A 27530-nucleotide genomic window follows, 5' to 3' on the forward strand; every position below is an offset into this window, starting at 1 on the left:
GAGATACTACACAATTAGAGAGTGCATCTCACTCTAAATAGAGTGTACCTTTCTTTTTTTTTTCATGGCACCTAGAGAATGTAAAAGCACAGCGTTTAAAATGAAACCTAGCTATACAATATAACATCACTTGGCAATAAAAAGGAAGTACTGATACACACAACAAGGATGACCTTCAAGAAACATTTGGTTAAAAGTGAAAGCAGCCAGACACAGAAGGGCCTATGTTGTATTATTTTATTTATATGAAATGTGCAGAGGAGACAAATACAGAGACAGAAAGAAATTAGTGATTGATTGCCTAGGCTGGGGCTGGGTGATGGGGAGTGACTGCAAATGAGTGAGAGATTTCTTTTAGTAGGGATGAAAATGTTCTAAAGTCAAATTAGTAGTATTGGTCACACAAAACTCTGTGTACATACTAAGAACGGCTGAATGGTATTCTTTAAATGGGTAAATTGTTTGGTATGTGAATTATATCTTAATGTTAAACAAATCAAGAAACAACACAGCAAGGAAGAAAGAAAGGCTCCTTGAAAAAGGTCTAATACCAGAGTGGGGGCATCTGGGTGGCTTAGCTGGGTGAGCCTCTGCCTTCCCAGATTGTGATCCCAGGGTCCTGAGCTCCGAGGCGTTTCCCGCTCAGGGGGAGTTCTCCCTCTGCCCCTTCCCCTGCTTGTGCTCTCTCGCTCAAATAAATAAAATCTTAAAAAAAAAGACAAAGGTCTAAGAAACAGAGGAAATATTGGCAGGAACAGTTTTAAAATTCAGTTCTTCCATTAAATCAATCACAACATATAACTGATCGATCTGGAATATGGACTGCAGATTAGTTAAGAAGTAATATATGAATATTGAATTTCCTGAATGTGAAAAAACTATACCATGGCTTTAAGAGAATTACCTTGCTCTTAGGAAATAAATGTTGAAGTACCAAGGGTAAAGGGGCATAGTGATGCATGTAAGCTATTTTCCAATGGTTCAGAAAAAATATGTATGTATGCAGAGAAGAAATGAAAAAAACAAATGTGGCAAATATTACAAATTGGTGACTTGAAGTAAAGAATATAACCAAGTTGTCTATACCATTTCTGTAACTCTTCTGTAAGTCTGAAATTACTTCAAAGTAAAAAGTTTTTTTTGTTTTTTTTCTTAAGGTTTTACTTATTCATTCATGAGAGACAGAGACAGAGACAGAGAGAGAGAGAGAGAGAGAGAGAGGCAGAGACACAGGCAGAGGGAGAAGCAGGCTCCATGCAGGGAGCCCAACATGGGACTCGATCCCAGGTCTCCAGGATCACGCCCTGGGCTGAAGTCAGCACTAAACCGCTGAGCCACCCAGGCTGCCCAAAGTAAAAAGTTCTTTAAAAAAAAAAAAAAAAAAAAAAAAAGGTGTGGGTCATAGGTTATAAAAATCTTAAGCTCATGACAACAGCCCACAAAGTCACAGAAGCAAGGGGTGGGGTAAAGACCATTCTTGGGTTTCTGCAAATCTAACATGCGAGCTGAAGTTCGTGCACTTTGAGTGAACTTTCACACTGGCTAAAACAAGCCACTTGGCTCTTACCGGAGGCAGGAGAATTTTGAGTTTTCAACTGTAAATACTTTTCTTTTACTCTTTCTCAAAACAGGACTATGCTTTCAAAAAGCCAAGGTCTCTGAACAAAAGTGTCAAGTGACACCTTGAAATGACCTACAACTTGCAGGAGGGTATAAAAGACTTCAAATGGTCAGTATACTCAAACATTTTTAAAGCTTGGATTCTGTCTGTGGTCCCATTAAGGGACAGGGCACAGAGCCAGGCCCAGGAGGCAGTTAAACACAATTAAGGAACTCTGGCTCCAGGAGGCCCAAAAGCCTCTCATCTATAATGCAGTAGGGAACGCGTGTCCTCAAGCGACTCAGGCCTTTTAAGAACTGCAGAAAGACGGTCTCCATAGCTACGCATATTAACAGTGGGCAAAAAGTCAAATCTGTTACATAATTCAAACTTCCAACTTATCTGGATGTTTACAAAATTCTTCTGGAACAATCAAGTTCCTACTATAAATGGTACGCCTTGGCTTCATAATAAAGCATGTTAGTTAGGATACAGACTGACCTTCCCACAGTTGTATCAACTTTGATTTAGAGAAGAAACGCAAAAGGAAATCAGGATCTTGTTTGGAGCATTTCATTCTCCTTGCTATTTTTTTTTTTAAGATTTTATTTATTTATTCATAGAGACAGAGAGAGAGAGAGAGAGAGAGGCAGAGACACAGGCAGAGGGAGAAGCAGGCTCCATGCAGAGAGCCTGACATGGGACTCGATCCAGGGTCTCCAGGATCATGCCCTGGGCTGCAGGCGGCGCTAAACCGCTGCGCCACTGGGGCTGCCCTCTCCTTGCTAGTTTTAATCACAATACATATACTGTAGACTAATCCAAGACAAAGATCTCATCTGAACATAAAATTTTTAAAGAGATTTTATTTATTTATTCATGAGAGACACACAGAGAGCGAGGCAGAGACATAGATAGAGGGAGAAGCAGGCTCTATGCAAGGAGCCCGATGCGGAACTCGATACCACATCCTGGGATCATGCCCTGAGCCAAAGGCAGACGCTCAACCACTGAGCCACCCAGGTATCCCTAAACATGAAAGTTTTTACAAGACAGAGACTAGCTCACTAATACATTACTTTTCAGATTAGAAAGGTACTTGAAAAAACAAAAAACAAACAAACAAAAAAAAAAAACAAAAAAAAAAAAGAAAGGTACTTGAAAAAACAAAAATAAAGTACCTGAGTAATTTACAGAATGGGAGCTCTGATGGGGGGAAAAAAAAAGAAAAGATTAACTCATAAAGCAGGCACAAGAGATAAACATATATTAATTAATAATCCCTATGACAGGGACACCTGGGTGGCTTAGCATCTGCCTTCGGCTCAGGGTGACATCCCAGGGTCCGGGATCGAGTACTACATCGGGCTTCCCACATGGAGCCTGCTTCTCCCTCTGCCTATGTCTCCCCTTCTCTCTCTGTCTCTCTCATGAATAAATAAATAAAATCTTAAAAAAAAAATCCCTATGGCAAATCAAACAGCAAGAGCCTAAACATGCTAGCATCTTGCCTTTTTTAAGTAACTGTTTTCAAAATGTAAAGATTATTGGTGCTCCAGTGAAGGATAATTTTTTTTTCCTAACAGGTTACCCTAACATGAGATACATGCAAACACTGATTTGCATTTTGAAAAATAAACTTCCTATAAACAAATTCTGTTGCCTGTTAAGTCTTTTAAAGTATTACTGCCTGAAAGAGTAAGCCTAGAAATAGGCTGCTTAGTTTTAAGTGAATAACCATTTTATTCATTTGGGTTTTTGGTAACCCAGTGTCTTCTAAAAATGTGAACAATCTTGATGGGCTTTGTGGTATAGAGAAAAGGCCTGACTCTTGTCCTCCTTTTGTCATTTACCAGATAAAAAGCCCTCTCTTTTTGTAGATTAACACTCCTAATAGCTCACCCACGTCAATGGAAGAAGGAGAAAGCTATCTAATAATCTACGTGAAAGAGCAGGGTGGCTTCAACCAGCGTGGCAGGAGACGAGAAAAGTAGCTGCCATCTATTACACCACCTTGAAAGCGTGCTTCCTTATGCTGGCACACTGTTTTTATGTAAGTGCTGGGTAACAGGCTGCTTTTAATACAGGAGGAAGAGACCTATATTACCCCTGGAAAGCAAGTATGCTTTCTTCAGGTGAGAATTATGTAATAGGATATTCCCCTTTTTGCCTTGGCCACCAAGAAACTCAGTTATAAATCTTAAGTTTATTTTTATTTATTTATTTTTTAAAAAATATTTATTCATGAGACAGAGACAGATGGGGGGGTGGGGGGGAGCACAGACACAGCCAGAGGGTGAAGCAGGCTCCATGCAGGGAGCCTGATGGGGGACTTGATCCTGGGACTCCAGGATCATGCCCTGGGTGGAAGGCAGGCGCTAAACCGCTGAACCACTCAGGGATCCCCCTAAATCGTAAGTTTAAAAAGTGCAGAAAGGGGATGCCTGTGGCTCAGGTGCCTTAAGCATCTGCCTTTGGCTCAGGGCATGATCCCAGAGTCTCAGGATCAAGTCCCACATCAGGCTCCCTGTAAGGAGCCTGCTTCTCCCTCTGACTATGGTCTCTGCCTCTCTGTCTCTCCTGAATAAATAAAATCTTTAAAAAAATTAAAAAATTTTAAAAAGTACAGAAAGTACCTATTATGACAGCAGCTAATATTTATTATTTACATGGCATGGTGTGTGTGCTGAGTTCTTCATACTCAGTATCTTACAGCATGCCAAAATTCATTCATTCATTTATTCATTCATTCTGTTGGTACTGAATGCTTATTACTATGTGACAGGTAGCATTCTACATGCATGGGGACACCTCAATGATCAAGACAAATCAATGTCCCTGTGTTCAAGGAATTTCTATTCTGGTGGGGGCAGAGAGAAAATAAACAATATAATTATGTAAACCATACTGTATGTTGGATGGAGGTTAAGTGCTGGAGATAAAAACAGAGCAGGAAGAAGGGATAGGGCATGAGAGGAGGGCTCGTTTTAAATAACATGGTCACCGCAAGGCCTTCCTGCAAAGGTAACAGCTGGGAGCCAGTCAGGCAGAGAGTGTCCAGTACAAAGGCCCTTCATCAGAAAATGTTTCAATGTTCCCAGGTTAAATGGCTGAGAAGGAACAGAAAGGAGGTCAGTGTAGCTGGGTAGAGGAGAAACATCAGGAGGGGAGGTCGGAGAAGTTAAGGGAGGGGTGGTAGCTACAGTGTAGAGCCTGTGGAGTGGTGGGCACAGCTTTGGCTTTTCCTTAGAGGGAGAGGGCAGCCCCTGAAGGGGTCTGAGTAGGAGATTTTTGGACTGTGGAGAGCACAGTGAGAAGTGGGAGGTGGCAAGACTAGTTAGGAAGCTAGTCTGGTAACACAGTAAGATGTGGTGGCCTCCATCATGACAGTGGTGGAGAAAGGAGTGCAAAAATATATAAAAATATGTCAGATTCTGTACATATTCTGAAGGCAGAGCTCAGAGATTTTCCCGTGGGGTTTTGAGAAATAAGGTCTCAGGATGCCTCTGGGGTTTCAAAGATCCAGAATGGGAAGGATGGGGTTGTCTTTAATGGACAGAGAAGACTTTGGGAGCAGTAGGTTTGGGGAAGTTCAGTTTTGCACAAATTACACTTTGGATGCCCAGAGAACACCCCAGCTGAGAGGTCAAACACCCAGCTGGACTAACGTGGGAGGCTCAGAGGAGAAACATTGTCAGCTTACAGGTGGTACTTAGAGTTGCAAGACTAAAGCATGATCTGGCTGTCGCTAGGGCAGGGGACCACCACAGGAGCCCTTGGGGCCCTCCAACATCAAGAGGTTGTCACGGAGGGAGACTTGGGTGGCTCAGCAGTTGAGTGTCTGCCTTTGGCTCAGGGCATGATCCTGGGGTCAGGACTGAGTTCCTTGCTGGGAGCCTGCTTCTCCCTCTGTGTCTCTGCCTGTCTATCATGAATAAATAAATAAAATCTTTAAAAAAAAAAAAAAAAAAGGTTGTCACAGAGACTCAGCAAAGGGGCAGAAGCAGCAGCCAAGCTTCGTGTGAGCAGGGGGGTATCCTCATCTACTTTACTCTTAGCTGCTTCAAATCTTCCTTAGAAATCTATTTATTTTTTTAAAAGATTTTATTTATTTATTCATGATAGACACACACACACACACACAGAGAGAGAGAGAGAGAGAGACAGGCAGAGAGAGAAGCAGGCTCCATGCCGGGAGCCCGATGCGGGACTCGATCCTGGGACTCCAGGATCGCGCCCTGGGCCAAAGACAGGCACTAAACCGCTGAGCCACCCAGGGATCCCCCTAGAAATCTATTTTAAGGTGAATATATATTGAGATGACATTAGGCAAGTCACTTAACCCCTTATCTGCATTTCCTCATCTATAAACTAATTTCACATCTGAATGCTCACTTAAGGATTCTTGTGAAAAATTGATGGAATGATACCACAGAAACATGGTCATTTTCTAACTCAAAAGCTAATAAACAGCAGTTGAGAGTCTTAAAAAAAATGTATATATACGTCAAGCTGAGGAAAGAAAGCTTCATGAAACAGCTCGGGTGGAAAATGCCAATTTACAAATACTTTTCTAATAAAATGTTATGACAAAAATGTTAATTAATATTTCCATTATTCGTATTTTGATGTGAATATAGAATAGGTGATTTTAAAAAGTACTCATGCGTCAGTAAAGCCTCAAGATTGTGTGGCTGTGGCTGCATGAATGCTGTGGGCCCACAGGGAAAGGAGCTATCTTACGTGTAGCGTGGTGTGAGCACTGTTCCTATATCTCACAAGATGGCGAGGCGTTTTTTTTTTCCTTTGACTTACATTTTAATATACAATTGTTCTCACTGGGGGAAAATACTTATGTAAGTATATATATATATATATATAGAGAGAGAGAGAGAGAGAGAAAGAGAGAGAGTGATTTACAGGAGATAGAAGAAAGATGGAGATACTACAGTTGCAGAACAGGCATCCTGAAAACTTTAACTAGAGAAACATCCCCATTTACCTTACAAACTTGGCCCTGTTGACACCCACAACTTCTGGCTAACAGGTTCCAGTTACAGTAAATAGACAAATCCACTAGTCATGAGTTATTTGGCAAGCACATAAGAGGAAGTTTTTTTTTTTTTGGGGGGGGTGTCAGTAAAGTTGGCAAATTACCTGTCTGTTTCATTATGTTCAAAGCACTTTGTGTTCCTCAGAAGAAAGGTGTCATTTGAGACACTGCCACGGCCTAAACATAAAAAGGCATACCAGGATGGGGATGTTTCCTCAGCCACAGTTTTTTAATGACGTGGGCTTATCTCCCTCCCTACTCAGATCAAAACATGCCTCCATATCTCTGTGCTTATCTTTCCTGGGCCTATCTCCCAGGTAGGCTTTCTGCCTTTTGTGTCTCCACAGCCCTTTTCCATGTTTCACTAAACTGACAGATCCTCTCAGTACCTCTTGGGTACCAGCCCTCTTTTCCCCTAGTTGGGTTTCTGATTCTCTCACTTGGGACCTTGCCCTCAGCCGCTGGTTTTGCTGTCCAGTTTTGCTGAATAAACTCAGATGCACTCTTATACACACATCTGGCATGGAAGTCCGGGTGACTCATTAGTAGACTTTACAAACAAAACGTGCCTAAAAATAAATTAAGCACTTTCCAATTCATTCCACCTTATCTAAAATGTGAGTGAATTCTGTCCAAAGTGCTAAGTGATATGGTTATTAAGACAGAACATTTCCATTTTATCGCATCTTTTTCTGTTTCCCAATGAAACCTCTATATTGACAAACAGCAATGTCCTTCTTGAACACTTATCTCTGATAAGTTTCAGAGATCTGAGTATCATGTTTAGCTAAATTCAACTACTATTTATTGACCGCCTTTTATTTTTTTATTTTTAAGTAATCTCTATACTCAACGTGGGGTTCAAACTCACAACTCTATAATCAAGAGTTAGGCCCGCTTAGGGCACCTAGGTAGTTCAGTTGGTTAAGCATCTGCCTTTGGCTCAGGTCATGATTCCAGAGTCCTGGGATCGAGCCCCTCATTGGGCTCCCTTGCTCAGTGGGGAGCCTGCTTCTCCCTCTCCCACTGCCTTTCCAACCCACCCCTGCTCATGCTCTCTCTCCCAAATAAGTAAATTTTCAAAAAACAACAAAAAAAGAGTTGCGCACTCTGACTGAGCCAGGCAGACACCCCTGTTGAACACCTCTTTTAAAATTAAAGTACATGGCCCCGGGACACTTGGGTGGCTCAGCTGAACGTCTGCCTTTGGCTAAGGTCATAATCCCGGGGTCCTCTGCCTATGTTTCTGTTTCTCTCTCTCTGTGTCTCTCATGAATAAATAAATAAAATCTTTAAAATAAGTATGTAAATAAGTAAAATAAAGTATATGACCCTAAGCTAAAACTCAGGTATTGCTGAGCACTCTTCTGCATTTGATTCTGCCTTAAGCATAGAGACTGATAGGCCATATTCAGTCTGTGAAGATTTAGTCACTTCATAAGCAAATGAGACATTTTTTAATGCAGTAAAAATAACATCCTAGGCAGGTAGCTTCAGTATGAAACAAACATTTAAAAAACCCTTTCACCAAATATACGTTGCAACTTTTCTATAAATATGAAATTATTTCCAAACAGCAAGCAAAAAACATCAAAATATGTTATCTCTATATTATGCACAGTCTTTAAATTTTTAATGTCACCCTACCAACCCAGATCTTGCCAGCCCTCCAAAGATTTCGGGCAAGAGCAACACCATGATGCAACAATTTAAAAATGGATTTTTTGTTTGCTTTGTTAGGTTTACTTTGACTACTGCTGGATGATGATCACACGTAGCCCTGCTGCCAAGGGAGGTCAGAGCTCAAAGGTATTAGTACGGAAACCTAATTCTCAAGTTTGGACAAAGACTGCAAACAGAACACCGCATCTGGTGAGCCTGACAGACCTTCTGTACTTAGATTGGGCGCTGGCGTCCAGCACAGTAACTTACTTCAGAACCTGGAAGAGTCCAGGTGTCACGGGTGTTGGTCTCACCATCCCAGCTCCGCTAATGGTCCCCAGATGAACCTGAGGATAATAGACTGTCCGAAGAGCTAATCTTGAAGACTGCAACCGTGTCTTAATGACTTCTAGTGGACAAGTGAAAATAGCACCAACCGTGCCCCCACATCTGTAAGAGAAGAAATCACAACAGGATAAGTTGTACTATTCCCTGTGCTGATAAAGTGGGAAAATTCATTTTTCTCTATTAAAGAAAAAGGCACCTGTTTGTTTCACAACTAGAACATACTGGGAGGTAAAAAGAATTTGTTGAAGTCTCAGCAGCTAAAGACAGAACCACTGTTAACACGTTGGCATACCCTTTGGGTTTTTATCACTGGCTTTTTAATGACCCCTCCCCTCACTTACCTGCCTGCTGGTCATCACTCCGTCTCTCCGAGGCTGTACCTTCACCTACAGTATCATCTATGATGACCATACACTAGGACTCTGTGCCAATGTCTACCATTTTAACCCATTAGGAGTGCTCGTCATTTCTAACTTCACTGCCATGCTGCAGTGACTCTTCTAGACAATTCACCTTTGCACAATTGAAAGTTACTCAGGGAATTTTACTACTTTGAGAAATCAATGTTCTCTACAACACAGACTTCCATTAGAGTATGATTAATTTGGCCTCCACTGAAAATTAAGTTAAAGCTCCTTAAAATGAACTCCTTAAGCATCCCTCAGTCTCTCTGGATCAGGGTTCCCCCTGACCACTCTTTATAGTTTGTTCATGTCAAAATATTAACTGAATTTAAAAATTTAAATATTTTTCAAGACAATTCAATTATTTATTCTAAAATACCCACTTTCTTTTTTCTCTTTTTAAAGTAGGCTCCACACCTAGCATGGAGCCCAACGCCAGTCTTGAACTCCCAACCCTGAGATCAAGACCTGAGCTGAGGGGCACCTGGGTGGCTCAGTTAAGCGCTGGACTCTTGGTTTCAGCTCAGGTCACAATCTCAGGGTTGTGAGACTGAGCCCATGTCCAGCTCCATACTCAGTATGAAGTCTGTTTGAGACTCCGGACTCCCTCTCTCCTTCTCCCTCTCCTAGACCCCCCACCCTCCTGCACTCTCACACATGTGCTTGCATAAATCTTAAAAAAAAAAAAAAAAAAAGGAGGGACACCTGGTGGCTCAGCAGTTGAGCGTTTGCCTTTGGCCCAGGGCACGATCCCAGGGTCCCAGATTCGAGTTCCACATCAGGCTCCCTGCGGGTATCCTGCTTCTCCCTCTGCCTCTGTCTCCATGTCTCTCATGAATGAATGAATGAATGAATGAATGAATGAATGAATCTTAAAAAAAAAAAAAAAAAAAAAAGACCCTGAGCTGAGATCATGAGTCGAAAACCTAACCGACTGGGCCCCCCAGGTGCCCCTCATCTTTTCTTAAACAATAATGTCCATGAAATTGCATGTCTGATGGGCTAGCCATGATTAATAATGTCAGGGACCATCTAAAACCATCCCACTAGTGTTACTCTTTGGGAAACACTGATGATCAGGACCTGTGTCTTACTCGTTATATCCCTGGCATCAGAACTCAAGTGTACAAACAGTATTTGCTAAGTGAAGAATTACTGAATTCAGATTTCAAGGACAATGTCTTTCAGGGGATCTAAATGTTTGAAAAATAGCACATACTTTCTACCTTCTGTCAAAGGTTCCCTTAGCCCGGGAGCTCCTTGTAGGGAGGGGCTGAGTATTCACATACTCTTGCACACAGGTAGGATAACACCTGCCAAACAGGTGGCTCAATAAAAATGCTAAGCACCAGCACCTGTGACTGGGAAACAGCAACATCAAGAAAGGACAGGCTCTGGCAGACACAGTACTCAAGTTAGCTTCCCTATGCCACCAGATGTAAATGTTGGAAATTTAGAAGTGAATCTAGCACCCAACACAAATGGTGAAGTAAGGAATGAAGTAAAATTCCATGTGGTATTTTAAAATCAGGAGCCCAAAGTTCCAAAGAACAAGTACAATGACAACTCAGAGCTGGAAGTTATCAGTTTAAATAACAGCATTACTGCCAGTGACTATGTTATGACAGACATTCAATTCTCCAACTATCCTATATAAGGTAGGAACTACCATTCACCACGAGAAGTATGAAATGTACAAACTAGGGGGAGAGTGTAGAGGAAAATGGTAATTTTTGGCTATTTAAGCAAACCTGCTTTAAAATCATGTTGGTAATGTACCGTAAATTGAACTATTTACGTAGCACAAGGTTTTCTGAACTATGGGCCAAAGGCCATCAAGCAATTTAGGGGATCACAGTCAGAATGGCAGGAAAGACTTGACGTGTATCAGACAACCATCATTTGACCTTCAAGGGTTTTGCCAGTGGTATTGTCTTTTGTTTTTAGATGGGGATCCCTGGTCTCAATGAGGTCATGTACTTTTTCAAAGTCACAAAGTGACTAAGTAGCTAAACTGAGACCAAATCCAATGTTCTTCCCACTATAGGATGATGGAAAGATAGTTTTGTTATCTAATTTAGACTATTTACATTCACTATACATGACAAATTGCCTATTTGACAATTAGGCCTTTATAATTCTGTGTTCTTCTGCACCAATGAAAAATCCTGAGTCTAACTGAACACTGGTCTGTATAATTTGCTCTAAGCACTAGAATATGTCTAAAGAAAATGGGATATAGTGGGGAGTGTTTAAAAAAAAAGGTAAAAATCAACTAATTCATCTCCATTCACACGAAATAAATTACCCTTACCTATTAGAAAAACGACCATGTGTTTTAAAAGGCTTAACATTGGGATCCCTGGGTGGCACAGCGGTTTAGCGCCTGCCTTTAGCCCAGGGCGCGATCCTGGAGACCAGGGATTGAATCCCACGTCGGGCTCCTGGTGCATGGAGCCTGCTTCTCCCTCTGCCTATGTCTCTGCCTCTCTCTCTCTCTCTCTCTCTCTGTGTGTGACTATCATAAATAAATAAAAATTAAATAAAAAAATAAAAGGCTTAACATTTAAAGACATTAGAAAACTCACACACACTACAGAGTAAGGGTAAACATCTGAAATCTATTTATGTTCAATAACATGACTCCACGTTGCTGAAAAAAAAACCCAGAACTTCTGGGTAGTCTTTCATAAGAAAGTCAACAAGTTCAAACACGACACAGGTCAGCCACCTTTGCTTTGTCCCCATGTCAGTTACATTCCTCACTTTGGCCAACCATCAACCAAATCCATGCCACTGATCAAAGGATGACCCACTGGAAGGTATGCCTGCCCCAGAAAGCAAGTGCCCTCCTGATAGCAAGCTGGTGACCTCTTTGAGGCTAGCAGACTATGATCACTACCACACACCTTCTTATGTGTTATACCCTGTGCCTATGGCAGGAGGGGGTGGTGGTTGTGGTGAAAAGACCTAGGCTTTCTAGACTCCTCACCAGGGGACAAACCAAGGTGCACTCAGGCACCTCTTCTACAAGACAGAGTGATGTCACCTCACAGTGTTACAGGCAATGACAAAATGGGGGAAACAATGCCAACTATAAACAGTGGTAAGAAGCAACTATTCAGCAGGTGAGCCCCTCCCTACCTACTTGAAACCTTAGATGAGAAACCATCATCAACTGTAAGTCATTTTTTTTTTAAGATTTTTATTTATTTATTCATGAGAGACACAAAGAGAGAGGCAGAGACACAGGCAGAAGGAGAAGCAGGCTCCATGCAGGACGCCTGATGCGAGACTCAAATCCCAGGACCCCAGGATCATGCCCCGAGCAGATGCTCAACCGCTGAGCCACCCAGATCTCTCAACTGTAAGTCATTTTAAATGTTTTAAGTCATTAAAAAATTTTAAGTTATTAACCTATGTTGGAAACATCACCACGAAAATACTTCTGATTATAAGGAAAGAAGTTCTGATACTAAACTGAAATTTCCAGAGAAGATTCTTCTTGAAATAGAAACATTTCACAGAAAAAAAAAAAAAAAACATTTCACAGAATCTTATTTCAGCTCAACTTTTTTTTTTCCTTTTTAATTTTTATTTATTTATGATAGTCACAGAGAGAGAGAGAGAGAGAGAGAGAGAGAGAGAGAGGCAGACACAGGCAGAGGGAGAAGCAGGCTCCATGCACCGGGAGCCCGACGTGGGATTCGATCCCGGGTCTCCAGGATTGCGCCCTGGGCCAAAGGCAGGTGCTAAACCGCTGCGCCACCCAGGGATCCCTTTTTTTCCTTTCTTCATGAACCAGCACATAGCACATCCATCAGTCTGGGAGTATAAACTGACTTCTTTGAATTGGCTTTCCAAATTTTTCTAAAAACATTTAATCATGTTGGGTCCAAAGCACTTGTGATTACAACAAATTACATTATTTATAGAAAAAAGTTCCTGCCAATTCTCAATTCTTTGATACAAAGATGACCTTCGGTATTAGCTTGGCTCCTAACCATGGTCACTCAGCTCACATAAAGCCCTGTCCACTGTGACTCTGTGCAGTATTTATTAACTGGGCTTTTCATGAGTCTCAATTCAAAAAAAGATATTATTAGCTCCATCCACCAGTCCTCCCTCCGTGTCTGCTTTTCAGTTGTGCTCTACTGAATTCCCCCTTTCTTATCAATGGACAGATTCCATGACTTTCTGGTAACTCCAGGTCTTCAAATTCAGGTGTGTCCAAAACTTCTATCTCAAATCTCATTCAAAACCTCCCTCCAGCAATGCCAGCCAGAAGTATGGCTTGAGGAGACTTGGGTCTGCTCTTTCTCTTCCATTCCTTTAAGGGTCCTCTGGGCACGAGGACAGAGGAGTGAAGTTTTTTTTTTTTGTTTTTTGTTTTTTTAAGATTTTACTTATTTAAAAAACAAAACAAAACAAAAAGATTTTACTTATATATTCATGAGAGCCCAGAGAGAGAGACAGAGGCAGAGACACGGGCAGAGGGAGAAGCAGGCTCCATGCAGGGAGCCGGATGTGAGACTTGATCCTGAGACCCTGGGATCACGTCCTGAGCCAAGGCAGACGCCCAAACACTGAGCCACCCAGGCGTCCCCCAAGTAAAGTGGTTTCATGTGGTTGGTTTCTGTTTGCTGTGGGCCCACCTGGCTGTGTGTTTTGCTAATGGCCTTGGCAGACGTTATGATTTCAGTGTAGGTGGTGTGCAAACCTTCTTGGAGTGGTGTTCCATCTCACCACAGGCCCCAATACTGGGAACCCCCATAGTGGTCCCTCGAGCAGTCCCTCCCTGCGTGCCTTCCCCTCTTCTGGTCCCCATGCTCCTTGACACCAAGCGGCGTCCCACTAGAGTATTCATTCTTCCCTGTCAGGAGGCAGTGAAGTTGGCTCTTGGTGGGAAGTCCCCCCATATCCATCCCAAGCACACCACACCAGTTCCTCCTCATCCAGCTGGCATGGGCTAACAACCTACCTGCAGGAAGCACTGGCCAGAGAGCAAGGTACCATCCTTACAAATTCCCTCAACCTACAACCCAGACCAATAGGGACTGGGGACAGCAAAACGCTCTCCCAATACTCCACCTGCCACAACACTAACAACTATAGCCTGTTTGCTCTGTATATACAATCTGGGGTGAAGTGGTCAATGGCAGTCAGGCAGATTCTGCATCTTTTAAAGATTTTTTTTTTATTTTTATTTATTTATGATAGTCACACAGAGAGAGAGAGAGAGGCAGAGACACAGGCAGAGTGAGAAGCAGGCTCCATGCACCGGGAGCCCGACGTGGGATTCGATCCCGGGTCTCCAGGATCGCGCCCTGGGCCAAAGACAGGCGCCAAACCGCTGCGCCACCCAGGGATCCCAGATTCTGCATCTTTAAGTCTCAGGGTAAATGCCTCTTGGTTCAGCTGAGGGTCACAGGAGCCAAAGCACAGACAATAGAAAAAGTCACATCCAATGATCAATTATATGGTGGCAGTGTTGGCATCACATCATCGGGAAAGCAAGTCTGATTGGATACCAGTATTTCAGATCACTAATCTTCAAAGTGGGGGCATACTCCTAAGTGTGCACAATAGAATACTGGCCTGGTGGGGAAAGAAAAATTACAGAAAAAAAAAATTTCAATTTTGTATAATCTCTACTATTTAATTTCTATTTTGTATATATGCTTTACAATATGTATAAAATTAATAGGATAATATAAATTTATACATGCATAAACATTTTAACCACAGGGCTGTGTGATTAGTCTGCAGAGCACTGCTCTAGACCAGTGGTTCTCAACTGTGGCAGTTATGTCCCCATCCGAGGGACATCAAGTAAGGTATGGAGACATCGTTGGCTGTTGCTACTGGGGGAGGGGATACTATACTAGCATCTAGTGGGTTGAGACCAGGGTTGCTATTAAACATCCTACATGGGATGCATGGGAAACCCCACAGTAATATCCTGCCCTTTGCCAAAAAATTGTTGGGCCAAGGTTGAGAACCTCTGTTCTAGATCAATAAAATGGACAATCTATTTGAAAACAGTACAACCGATGTGGAGGGCATTGCTGGTTGCCTCCCCAGCATCCATTCCCTTCTTCCTTAATGAAGTCTTAACAAGACTCCAAATTTCTTATGTCATATAGTTTAGGTAGTATTGAACCCATTTCTAGTTTTATACCTGACTCACTTAATCAACATAACACCATCTACATTGCCATGTCATCTGTTCAGAGATGGCCACATGATTCAGCCCAAAACAAACAGAATAATCCCCTAGGAGCAGAACCGGTTTAGAGATGGGTGCACGTCCAAGTTGGTCCAATCAGATTAAGCTCAAGACTTTTCAATGGTGGAGAAACACTAGGAGCTGCAGGGAACCATTCCGAGTTCATGCAGTGACCAATCTTGGAATCACACAGATATTTCTGGAACATGGCAATCAATGAGGGGTTCCATATTGACATTGTTGAGCCACTTAAATAAGCCCTCACCAAAGCCTGTTCTCTCTCTAGAATTTAGGTCCATGTGCCAATAATCAAGCCAGCTGGAAGTGAGTTTTTTATTACTTACAAATGAAAGCCTCCTAAATGACCCTAGTCAATTAAAAAAAAAAAGTACATCCTCCTTTTTCAAGAAAGCACTTACAGAATTTTACTATTATCAGTAATCTTCCAAAAGTAGTTGGGACTCATGTAGCTAGTAGGCTATGTTTCCAACAGCTATGAGGAAACTCCGTGGATGTTCATTTAATTTTGCTCCTAAGGTAATACTGCTCTATCCACTGATGCCAAAGTTCAGAGATAATTCTCTGTGGGATATTCCATACACTGGGAAAGGGTTTGGACAGAGTAGCACAAAGGCTACGAACAGTGAGCAGTTCAATAAATTCAATAATACAATAAATTACATGTCTGGGAGCAGTCATAAGAGAGAGTTGCTCTCTGAAATCTATTTGCCCAATTTTCTAAAAAAATTATCATCTGGATTTTCTGTGCCTTTTCCCTCCTACTACATATTCCTGAATGCCCTCCCCCCAACTTTCTTTCATTCTTTCTTGCCCAGAACTGAAGTCTTGGGTTTAGTACACACATGTGGATTTAATCTTTTCACCTTCCTAAGCCTTACTTGATATCCCTCTGCCCATGGAAGAGGCTCCTCTCCTCCACTTTACAGCAGAACAAAGCTAGACTACCACGACTACAATATATACACTGGATTTTTTCTTTTATCTTCATGTGACCGGAGACACAAAAACTTTTAATTATCCGGACAAACTTTTACCTTTTAACTCTGAGTATCAAGTAACAAGGACACCTTTCTAAAACCAGATGTTTTGGGGGGCACCTGAGTAGCTCAGTGGTTGAGCATCTGCCTTTGGCTCAGGGTGTGATCCTGGGGTCCTGGGAGCCTGCTTCTCCCTCTGCCTGTGTCTCTGCCTCTCTCAGTGGCTCTCATGAATAAACAAATAAAATCTTAAAGAACAGGGATGCCTGGGTGGCTCAGTGGTGGTTGAGCATCTGCCTTTGGCTCAGGTCGTGATCCTGGGATCTTGGGATTGAGTCCCACACATTGGGCTTCCTGCAGGGAGCCTGCTTCTCCCTCTGCCTATGTCTCTGCCTCTATCTCTCTCTCTCTCATGAATAAAATCTTAAAAAAAAAAAAAAAAAAAAAAGGCTGAAGTTCTTCCTGCTTTGCCTCTAATAAAAAACAAACAACAACTAGATGTTTTCAACAAGAACTTGTTTTCCATATATACACTCACTCATCTTAGGCACTAAAGCCAAGACCAATCTGCTCTTTATTATAATCGCTACCTAATGGATAGTAAACTACTTTCCAGATTCAGAGCTTATACTTATCTACACCATGGATTCCACCAACAAATGATACTGTCAGACAATCTGTGGTCCCAATCTGTGGCCTTCAGTAATTCTCTTTTCATCTACTAACTCTATAGTCACTACTTGAAAACACTAGTGCTTCTTTACATATACTTTTCTGGAATGTCTCATTTGAATACCTGGCATAGAAGATTTGGATCATGCAAATTCTGTATTTACTCAAGTCAAACCAAAATGTCTAGTTTCAATGCAGCTAATTACCTTTTAGATACTATGTCCTATATTCCATTTCATTTAGAAAGAAAATTTAAATAGCACCCTATGAATGGATTAAAAAATCCTGTAGTACTTTCTGAACCTGAAGAGAATCATTATTTTTTGCAAATACACAAATCCAAAATGTTACCTTACGCCAATATAGTTTCAGCAAATGTTAATATAGAACCATGTTCACAATTTGTAAATAATCAAAGTACTGCGCTTCTCTTTATTTGGGACAATTTAGCAGGCCACATAAATCTAAACCCCCAGATAAGACACACACTACCTTTTATTCATTTAAACAAGTACTGACCAAGCATGTGTAATACGTGTGATACCAGACTCGCGATATACTAGTGATGAAAACAGACATGGCTGCTATTCTCATGAAGCTTACTTCTAGCAGGAATCTTTCATACAAAAACCATATAGTATTGAAAAATGTTTGTCACATATAAAAAGTACACTGATGAAATGAAAGCTTATATTCTCAATATATCTATATGTAGGTATGCCTATATAAAGTATTACGTGCACACTATACCTATTCCTTAAGCATTTTAAATAAATCTTGCACCTTCTTTGCATTGGTCCCCTGGCAAACACAGGAATATGTGCCTAACACTCCAAAAGTAACCATTAGCTGATACAGATTACACCCATAGACAAGCACAGCACAGAAGTATACCAGGTGACAGCTGCCCATAATGGAAGGGGGGAGGGTACATGAAATACTGAATCTTGAAAATTATCTTGATTATGTATTTTAAAACCTTAAAGACATACCATATTCCCACTAAAATAGATTTTTAAAGATATGTATTTTTGATGACAAAAGAAAAAAATCATGCTACAAAAAGAGGACTAAAGCATATAATCCAGGCTGCCCCCCACTAACTCCAGTGGCAGCTTAGCCCAGCTATTTCAGGTGCTGAGCATGTCTACTAAGTCATCACCTGGCTGTCACTGCTAGTTTAACAGCTGAAGGGCATCACTAACACTATATGGACTATGAGAACCCCCAAGACATGTGAGAAGGAAAGTTTAAAGGATTTTTCTTAACAGACATAAGGTCTAGCCTCAGATGGGCAACTTCAGAGGATTTCAGCCTCTCTCTTACTGAGAGAGTCTAAAGAGTAGAAAGGAACTACAGGTTTTGCTATATAGTAACAAAATCTGTTTGAATAGGTTTTTTATATTGATGATACTGCCCAGATTTTGGGAGGAAGGAAGCAGAAAACCACAGAATCCCTAAAGATACTAAAAATCAACATCAAGTGAATGATGTTTGTTCATGCAGAAGTAATACATTTTAAGAACTGGTTATGAATGTTCTGGGAGATACCAAAAGCCTTAAAAATGTGTTTTGACTCAGCAACTATACCATTAGTGGTTTATCCTAAGGAAGTAACCAGAGAACTACACATAAGGATATCTAGTTATTCATGTTAGCAAAAAATAAGAAACAAGATTAAAAAGAAAGTAGGTCATCAGAAAAAGTTATAAGTTAGGTAGCCCTGTGGTAAAGTTACTATAACATTCTACATTCCAGTCACTGGCCTTGGAAGCTGAGTTGGCCTTCCTCACTGCAACCACCCAACATTAAGGACTGATTAAAGGGTTACCTAGAAAATTCACTACATACTGCCATTAAAACTCAGTGTATTACTAAGAAGAAAGCAATTTAAAGAATATGAGCCTATTTTAAAACTAGCTATGGAATTACATTTAGTACATGTACACATGCATAGAACCATTTCTTAAAGCGCTTATTTTAGGTGTTGATTTGTGGGTGGTTTTTTCTCCAGTTCTCTTCTTTAAGGGTAACACTGTTAAAAAGAGGACTATTACAGATTAAAACAGGAGTATTTTTACCTTTGCAAAGAGCCCAAGAAATGGTTTAAAAAAAAAAAATCAAAAAAATTTAAAAGACTGAGTTGTTTCGGGTGTAGTTTTTATTTCCCACGCTCTAAAGTTAATTTTCAACTAAACCTAAGTCTCTGCTACCTGATAAAAACAATTGTCCAATATCATTAACTAGTGACAGCATTAAACCTGTTTGATCTTAAGAGTCCAATGGCTATTCAACAGAAGAAATGTGACCAATTTATAAACAAAGGGCTCTGACTTCTTTTCAAAGACCTGAATTTCAGTTCTTTGTAAAGATGCCAGCTTAACAGTGAAAACTAGTTACGTAGAGCAAAGCAGTGCTATCAGCCATCACACCAGGTGGATCCACTGGGTTTACTGATTTTAACTATATAATATACTAAGCACTCAATACTTAGCTCCTTTTTTTTTTTTTTTTAATACTTAGCTCCTTTAATGCTCTTCCCTTAAAGAAATTGAAATAATGTATTTCAGGCTAGTGGGAATGAATCAAAATCCAATTAGTTACTCTGAAAGCATCCTGTTGGAAGATTTATTTTCTTTCTTGACTGTGTCGCAAGTAATCCCGAACTGCTGCTTAAGAAGGAACCTGTTAAATACAATGGCTTCAGGCACCATTCTAATAAACCCTCTACATTTTAATCAGTCCTTGCAAGCCCCAGCTACTGCAGTTTCCCTCGTCACAGGAGGCTGGTGCTCGGCCGGAGAATCAGCAGCCAGAGGGCACTGTGAAGGGCGGGTAGGGAGATTCAGCAAGACAGGGCAATGGATTACGCAGCAAGCCTAACAGAGGCTGCTCCGGAGCATGTAACTCTCCTAATCTTGAGTACAAAGGATTTTTGTAAAGCCCACCTCACTAACATCATGAAATCAAAATCATGGAGTATAAAATCATTTTTCAGTTACCCTTCTTGGCTTGAGAGATGCCTTTAACATGGCCAACCTGTTTAAAATTCCTCAGAATGACCAATTAATATCCTGTGTGACTTCAGAAATGCTACCCCCTTACCCCTGTGACTCTCAGGAAACACTGGGAGATGAAGTGAAAGGATGAAGAGGGAATGACAAGAAAGAGATGAATGAGAAATTCTCCCTATGTATGAAGAACCAACATTTTTTATTTGGAGAAACAGAGTGGGTGATCACCCATAATAAGCACACTTTCATCGTAGTTATTTTGCAAGTTAAGTTTTCTCAACCGATACTAGTCTGAAATAACGAACATACCTCAGTCTAAGCTGCAACTAAAATACTCAAGATGATAATCTAGAATAAATTCTAGTTTATGCAGAACGTCCTACACTTTAGAATTGCTGTGCCAGGCTTGCGAGGTCTTCAAATAAGACAAAATATCTGGAAGACTTAAAAAAGACCCAGAGCCACTGGCTGTATTAAAAGAAAATCACTAATGCTCGAACACATCTTCACTACTATTTTCTGGGAAAAAAAAAAAAAAAGAAACAAAGCAGCTCCCTTCCTAACCTCCCTACCACCCAACGTCCCTAAAAATGCGTTGCCACCCCTGAAAAATATCATGTGCATGATGATGAAAAAAAAAATGCAGCTCTCAAAACACAAGGCACATCTTTCGGGAGAAGCGTCCACCAGCAGGTGGAAAGCATTTCAACACATCTTCCGGACCTCGTTCCCGCCCCCACCCCGAGGGCCCCCAGGAGCCCTCCCACAGGTTGCTTGCTGGCCAGCATCTCGGAACGCCAGCACCCTGCGGGCCCCGGCTGATGTCCATCACCTGCTGCCCGGCCTCCAGACTGTCTGCCCGGAGGAAGCCCCCCGCCCCCCGGCGCCGCGCCTGAGCATCCACGAGTCAGACTGCCCAGGGCCTTGGGGGAAAGGCCCCGGAGCGCAATCCAGGCAGAAGGACGGCGAGTGCGGCACGACCGGCGCCGCCAGCCGGGAGGGCGTAGGGCGGACCGAGCCACAAGGGCCAGGCAGGACCGCCCCCGAGTGACGCTCGTCACACCAGCTTCTAATTGTCGAAAAGGAGAAAAAGCAGGCGAGGCCGCGGGAGCGCGGCGGGCACGGGGTAAAACCGCCCTCGGAGGATGCGGCCCGGGGCGGGGAAGGCCCGCGCCCCCGGGGCCTCCCCACCGTCGGGACTTCCTCCTCCTCCAGGAGCCCCCGCTCGGGCCTGGGGAGGGCGGCCGGGCGGCCGGCCGGCCGGGGCGCCCCAGGGCGCCGCGGGGGTGGGGGGCCCGCGAGGTGCGGTGGGGCCAGGACGCTCACCCGCCGGCGAAGAGGTGAAGCAGCGTGTTCTCCTTCTGCTGGGTGCCCGTCGCCATGGCCGCGCCGGCTCCGCGGCCCGCCGCCGCCGGGTGCCGCGGGCGCGAGGTCGCTCGAGGGATGCGCGAGGTGGCCCGCTCCGCTCGCCCGGCTGCCCTCAGGCGGCCGCCGGCGCCCCCGCCATGCGCGCGCGCCCCGACTCCCCGCTCCCCCGCGCTGCGCCCTCCGCGGCGTGGCCGCCGGCGCCTCACCGGCCTCTGCGGCGCGAGCCCAGCACCAGCCGGAGCCCGGCGCGCGGCCGTCACGTGGCGGGGGCCGGGCCGTGTCGTCACGCGGCTGCGCGAGCCCGGGGCGGCACGCGGCGGGGGTGTGGGCCCGGATCCCGCGCGCCCATTGGCCGGCGCCGGACGTGGGTGGGGCGACTGCGCGGTCGGGCCGGTGGGCGGGGCCTGCTTGGGCCGGGGCGCCGGGAGCCAGAACCGGCCGAGGCTGCCTGGTACCCGCTCCGACGCGGAGAAACCCGGCTGGGCAAAGCCCGGGGGGACCCGGGGCCCGGACTTCCCGACCGTTTTTTCAGTCTATTTTCAGTTCAGTTGCGATTTTGTGATACGATGTAAAAAAAAGGTGTAGGGATTGCATCTTCTATTTCACAGCTCTGTACTCGACATCCAGCTCAGGGAAAACACGTGACCTCGGCAGCCTGGACCCCAGGGCACCCCTATAACGGGGTGTGCTTTTTTAAAAAAATTATTATTATTTTTCTGTGGCTCTGCAAAAATGCATTTGGTTTATCCTCTCTATCTGCGGCTCAGACTTCTGAGTTCCAAGCTTCTCTAGTCCAGCTGCCTCTCTACTCGGATGTCCTTGGGTGACTGTCAAACTCAGGCTGGCCTCTTACCTCCGGGTCTGACGGACAGGCCTTCTCTGGCTACCCTGCCCCACATTATCACATGATTACATTTAATTTCCTTACGTAGGCTCCTGTAGTTACTTTGTTGATTTATTCCTTTAAGCTGATCTTTTACCCCCGGAGTGGAAGCTTCAGGAGGGCAGGAATCTGGTTTCTTTTCTTTTCTTTTCTTTTCTTTTCTTTTCTTTTCTTTTCTTTTCTTTTCTTTTCCTTTTCTTTCTTTCTCTTTCTTTCTCTTTCTTTCTTTTTAATTTAAAGATGTTATTTATTTATTCATGAGAGAGAGAGAGAGAGAGACAGAGACACGGAGGGAGAAGCAGGCTCCATGCAGGGAGCCTGATGTGGGACTCGATCCCAAGACTCCAGGATCATGCCCTTGGCCGAAGGCTGAGCCACCCAGGGATCCCCGGTTTCTTTTATTTCTAATGGTGCCTGACAAGGCACCTGCTGCTAGTAATGCCCTAGAAAGTAATGGATAAATGTCCCAAGTACTCCTTTTTCTCTTCCTCTCCTCCCCCACACCTGCCCCGCCGCTTGAATTTCCTGTCCCGGTGGTGATACCAGGTGACACCAGGGTGGACTCCGCCTCCCTCCCTCTCTTTTTCTCAGCAGTCCATCACTCACTCACCTGGCAGTTCCATCTCCTGAAATTCTCCCAAAGCCACCACCTCCTTCTCTGTGTTTCTTCCCTTACTACTGCTGGAAGTTTTCATGCCTCTCACCTACTTTGTAGCAAAAAAATCTAACTGCTCTCACAGGCCTCCCCTACCCCCCCTCCAGAGGCACAAGGTACAGGATAGATCAGCCCTTTTTTTCAATCTCCAGACCAAGCTGCTGGATGTCCAGTGTGTAAACACAAAAAGAGCTCAGCAGAAGGGAAATTGTGTGCAAACACAAGAGCTAGATATTTGATTGCTGGGACTCTTTAAAAACAGCTCTTAGGAGCAGTCATCCAAAACACAAAGGCAGTGAATACTCCATATTAAAACCATTACTCCCAGGCTTAGGAAGGGGGAAAAGCACACTAGCTCCATGATATAGGAAAAAAGAGAAAAGGAAAGAATGAAGGCAAACAGGAAGGGGGGAAAAAGTGAGTTTCTTTCGGTTCCCTAGATCTCCCAAATCCCTTGCTTTAGCTGCTGGTGAAGTCAGTCTTGGTCTTAGCTGAAGATGGTTTATGAGGCATGAATAGAAGGAAGGAGAGAGTTAGGGGGGCCCTGTTAACCAGGAGGGAACCTCTGCCATCGGGGCAGGGTTCTAATCCGAGGAGTTGCTCTCCTTAGAGCAGAGCCCTACCTATTGTCTGCTCTTATGGAGGTGTCTGAGGCAGACCCAGGCTTCTAACAGCAAGGCAGCACCCAGCCTCCTGCCTGCTTTGGCTAAGCTAGTCTGGGCTATGCTGGGCACATGAACAGGCCTCCCCACCCCCTTGTGAAGAGTAACACTGCCTTCATGTAAAGTTTTTCCAAGGTCTTTCACATATATTATCTTGTTGGTTACTCACATTGTTTGGCAGCCCTGTTGTTTTCGTTCCCGTTTTATGGATAAGCAGGACAAATTTGCCCAAGGTCACACAGCTAGTTAGTGGCTGATGCAATGATCTTTCATGCCTCTGTGCTTTGGAACATGCTGTTGCCTAGGATGCCCCCTTCCTCTGCTGGACCTCCTCTGAGACCAGCTCAACAATTAGCTTTTCTATAAAGCCACCCCTGTTTGTGTGGGGGAATCGAGTACTTCCCTCTTCTGCTGCCTACCACACAGCAAAGGAATGGTGGCTGTGACTACCAGTCCATGTTGCTGCAAATTATTGCAGTGAGCAGCACCAGCGTTCGTACCCTGGCATATGTGTTGGTGGGAGTGCGGACTGGGACAACATTTTCAGAGGGAAGTGTGGACACTGCCAAACATTGAAATGGGCACATTCTTTGACTTCCACATTGAGGAAGATATTTGATTGATTAATTCATTTATTCAATGCTTTTTATTGAGCATTTATCCTGTTTAAGGTTGTTTTCTAGGCTCTGAGGGTACATCAGGGATTAAAATGGGTAAAAATCTTTATTGAAACAGCAGCACTCAAATCCAGTGATATATAAAAAGGACTATACATCATGACCAAGAGAGATATGTCTCAGGAATGACAGATTGGTTTAACATTTGAAAGTCAATCAATGTAATTCAAAATATGAACAGAATAGGGATCCCTGGGTGGCGCAGCGGTTTAGCGCCTGCCTTTGGCCCAGGGCGCGATCCTGGAGACCCGGGATCGAATCCCACGTCAGGCTCCCGGTGCATGGAGCCTGCTTCTCCCTCTGCCTATGTCTCTGCCTCTCTCTCTCTCTCTCTCACTGTGTGCCTATCATAAATAAAAAAAAAAAATATGAACAGAATAAAAAGGAAAAGCTGGATGATCATGTCAATAGATCCAGAAAAACAAAACATTGGACAAAACTGAATGCTCATTCCTGAAAAAAGCTCTCAGCAAATCGGGATTAAGAAGGAATTCCTCTGGGATGCCTGGGTGGCTCAGTGGTTGAGCATCTGCTTTTGGCTCACTTTGTAATTCTAGAGTTCTGGGTTAGAGTCTTGCATCAGGCTCACTGCAGGGAGCCTACTTCTCCCTCTGCCTGTGTCTCTGCCTCACTCTGTGTGTCTCATGAATAAATAAAGTCTTAAAAAAAAAAAAAAAAGAAGGAATTCCTCTACCTGATAAAGGGTATCTACAACAAATCTATAGCTAACATCATGCTTGGTGGTAAAAGGTTGCTTGTCCACCTCCCTAAGATCAGTGTGGAACTAGAGGTCCTAGTCAGTGCATAAGAGAAGAAAAACAAATACAAAATATAAAGATCAGAAAGGAAGAAGGAAAACTGTTTTTAGTCACAGATGATGTCATAGTTTACTAGAAAATCCTAAGGAATCTATATAACAAGTACTAGAACTAGTTATTGAATTTAGTAAGATTGTAAGAGACAAGGTCAATATACAAGGAAGAAATAACTTTTGCTAGCTGCAAGCAGCTTCAATATGAAAAAATTTTAAAAAGATTTTATTTATTCATAAAAGACAGAGAGAGAAAGAGAGAGAGAGAGACATAGGCCGAGGGAGAAGCAGGCTCCCTTTGGGGAGCCTGATGCGGGACTTGATCCCAGGACCCCAGGATCACAACCTGAGCCAAAGGCAGATGCTCAACTGCTGAGCCACCCAGGTGCCCCCAATATGAAAATTTATAAAAATTCTTACAGCAGCATCTGAACAATAGCAACAATAATAAAGAAACCAGACATAAAGGAATACATAATTTCATTTATATGAAAATCTAGGGGATCCCTGGGTGGCTCAGTGGTTTAGCACCTGCCTTTGGCCCAGGGCATGATCCTGGGGTTCTGGGACTGGGTCCCACATTGGGCTCCCTACATGGATCCTGCTTCTCCCTCTGCCTACGTCTCTGCCTTTCTCTCTCTGTGTGTCTCTCATGAATAAATAAATAAAATCTAAAAAAAAAAAAAAAAGAAAATCTAAAAAAGGCAAAACTGCATTAGTGTGAAGGAGAGCAGATCAATAGATGCCTAGGGCTGGGGCTAGGAATGGGAAGGGGGACTGACTGCAAGGAGGCCAGAAGAATTCTTAGGGTGATGACAATGTTCTCTCTCCTAATCAGGGTATACATATTTGTCAAAATTCAGTAAAAGAGATGCATTTTATTGAATGTCAGTTAAATCTCAAAAAGTTGATTGTAAGGGAAAAAAGCAAAACAGACTACATATGTAAATATACACACGACATAACAAGTTTAGTGATGAGGAAGGGTGCAGACGGATGGTTATGGAAATCCACTTAGGCGCTACCTTTATTTAAGCCACTGCTCCCAGACTTGGTAAGAGAGGGAGAGAGGCTTGTTTGGGATTTTTTTGCAACTGTTCAAATTTTGAAGGGCCTGAGGCTTCTTGCTGACCTCTTGCTGGTTTCTTCTTGCTTTCTTCCCCTGATTATTGGCTGTCAAACCTCTAATTGCCTCTCTAATCCTTGTTTTTCTGCAAAGCTGCAAAGCTGCCGGCTTTGGAAAACACCTCTTCCCGCTGCACCCCCACAGGCTGGGATTTCAGATCTGTGGAGAGAACTGTAGGGAGCATTTCGGGTTTCTTGCTGAGGCTAAGGCCTGGAACAGGGCTGGTTTCTTTCCTGAGGCCTCACCTAGAATGAGCTGAGGTTCACGATCCTGTCTGCAGCAGGGGGCTGGTGGGCAGCAGGGGCAGGGGCTATGGTTGGCGGGGGTGGGGGAGGGGAGGGGGGGTAGGGACAAATGCCCAGCAGGCTGCTGCTCTCTCTCCTCTTTCTCCTTGAGAGGTGCAGCCTGAGCCAAGTTTCTGCCACAGTTCCAATGAGGTTCTGCAAGCCCAGCCTTCTCACTAATGAAAGGCCTGCGTTGTCCCTGCGCCCGCAAGGATAAGCCACTGCCAGCGAGTTGCCCTCTTGAGGTCTACCAGGCTGGAACCTGTTTGTCTGAGCCCTTCGTGAGCTGGGTGTCCCTGCCCCCGTGCTTCCCTGTTCATTTCTTAGAAGGAATGCACTGTAGGGGAGGAAAAATAAATTTACTTCTACCCTTCTAGGTTCTTGGCTGAGACTCCCCCTTGTAATAAAAGAGAGATTAACAAGAGAAAAAAAATTTCATTTCATTTCTTATATATGGGATCCCCTGAAGATAGCAGACCCAACCAAGTGACCAAAGGAGGTAGTTATTTTTTGTTTGTTTTCTGTTTTTGTTTTTTTTAAAGATTTTATTTATTCATTCATTCATAAGAGACACAGAGAGAGACAGAGAGAGAGAGAGAGAGAGAGGCAGAGACACAGGCAGAGGGAGAAGCAGGCTCCATGTAGGGAGCCCAAGGTGGGACTGGATCCCGGGTCTCCAGGATTAGGCCCTCGGCTGAAGGCGGCACTAAACCGCTGAGCCACCCAGGCTGCCCAGAACGTAGGTTTATACCTTTTTTTTTTTTTTTAAGATTTTATTTATTTATTCATGAGAGACACACAGAGAGAGGCAGAGACACAGGCAGAGGGAGAAGCAGGCTCCATGCAGGGACCCGGATGTGGGACTCTATCCCGGGACTCCAGGATCAATCACACCCTGGGCCGAAGGCAGGCACTAAACCACTGAGCCACCCAAGGATCCCCTCCATGCCAGTTTCCCCACCTATCTGACGAGGCTAGTTATGGTATATATTACAGAGAGGAGATGAGTAATAATAATTCTACTAATACTTAACATGTGCCAGCCACTGCTCTATATCCTTTGAGGACTCTAAATTGGAGCTGT

General features: G+C 43.6%; 1 protein-coding gene across 1 annotated transcript in view; it reads right to left on the bottom strand.

Moving 5' to 3' along the window:
* The window catches only part of SLC25A33 (solute carrier family 25 member 33), a 35390-nt gene extending 13787 nt beyond the window's left edge, over positions 1–21603 (bottom strand). The window contains exons 1-2 of the mRNA XM_072819743.1: positions 21307–21603; positions 8586–8765 (exon numbers count right to left, since the gene is read on the bottom strand). Of these exons, the coding sequence (XP_072675844.1) occupies positions 8586–8765; positions 21307–21362 (236 nt within the window). The 5' untranslated portion in view covers positions 21363–21603. The remainder of the gene's footprint in view (positions 1–8585; positions 8766–21306) is intronic.
* Positions 21604–27530: the final 5927 nt, after the last annotated feature.

The sequence above is a fragment of the Canis lupus genome, chromosome 3, assembly GCF_048164855.1.
Source record: "Canis lupus baileyi chromosome 3, mCanLup2.hap1, whole genome shotgun sequence".
In the NCBI taxonomy this organism is placed as follows: domain Eukaryota; kingdom Metazoa; phylum Chordata; class Mammalia; order Carnivora; family Canidae; genus Canis; species Canis lupus.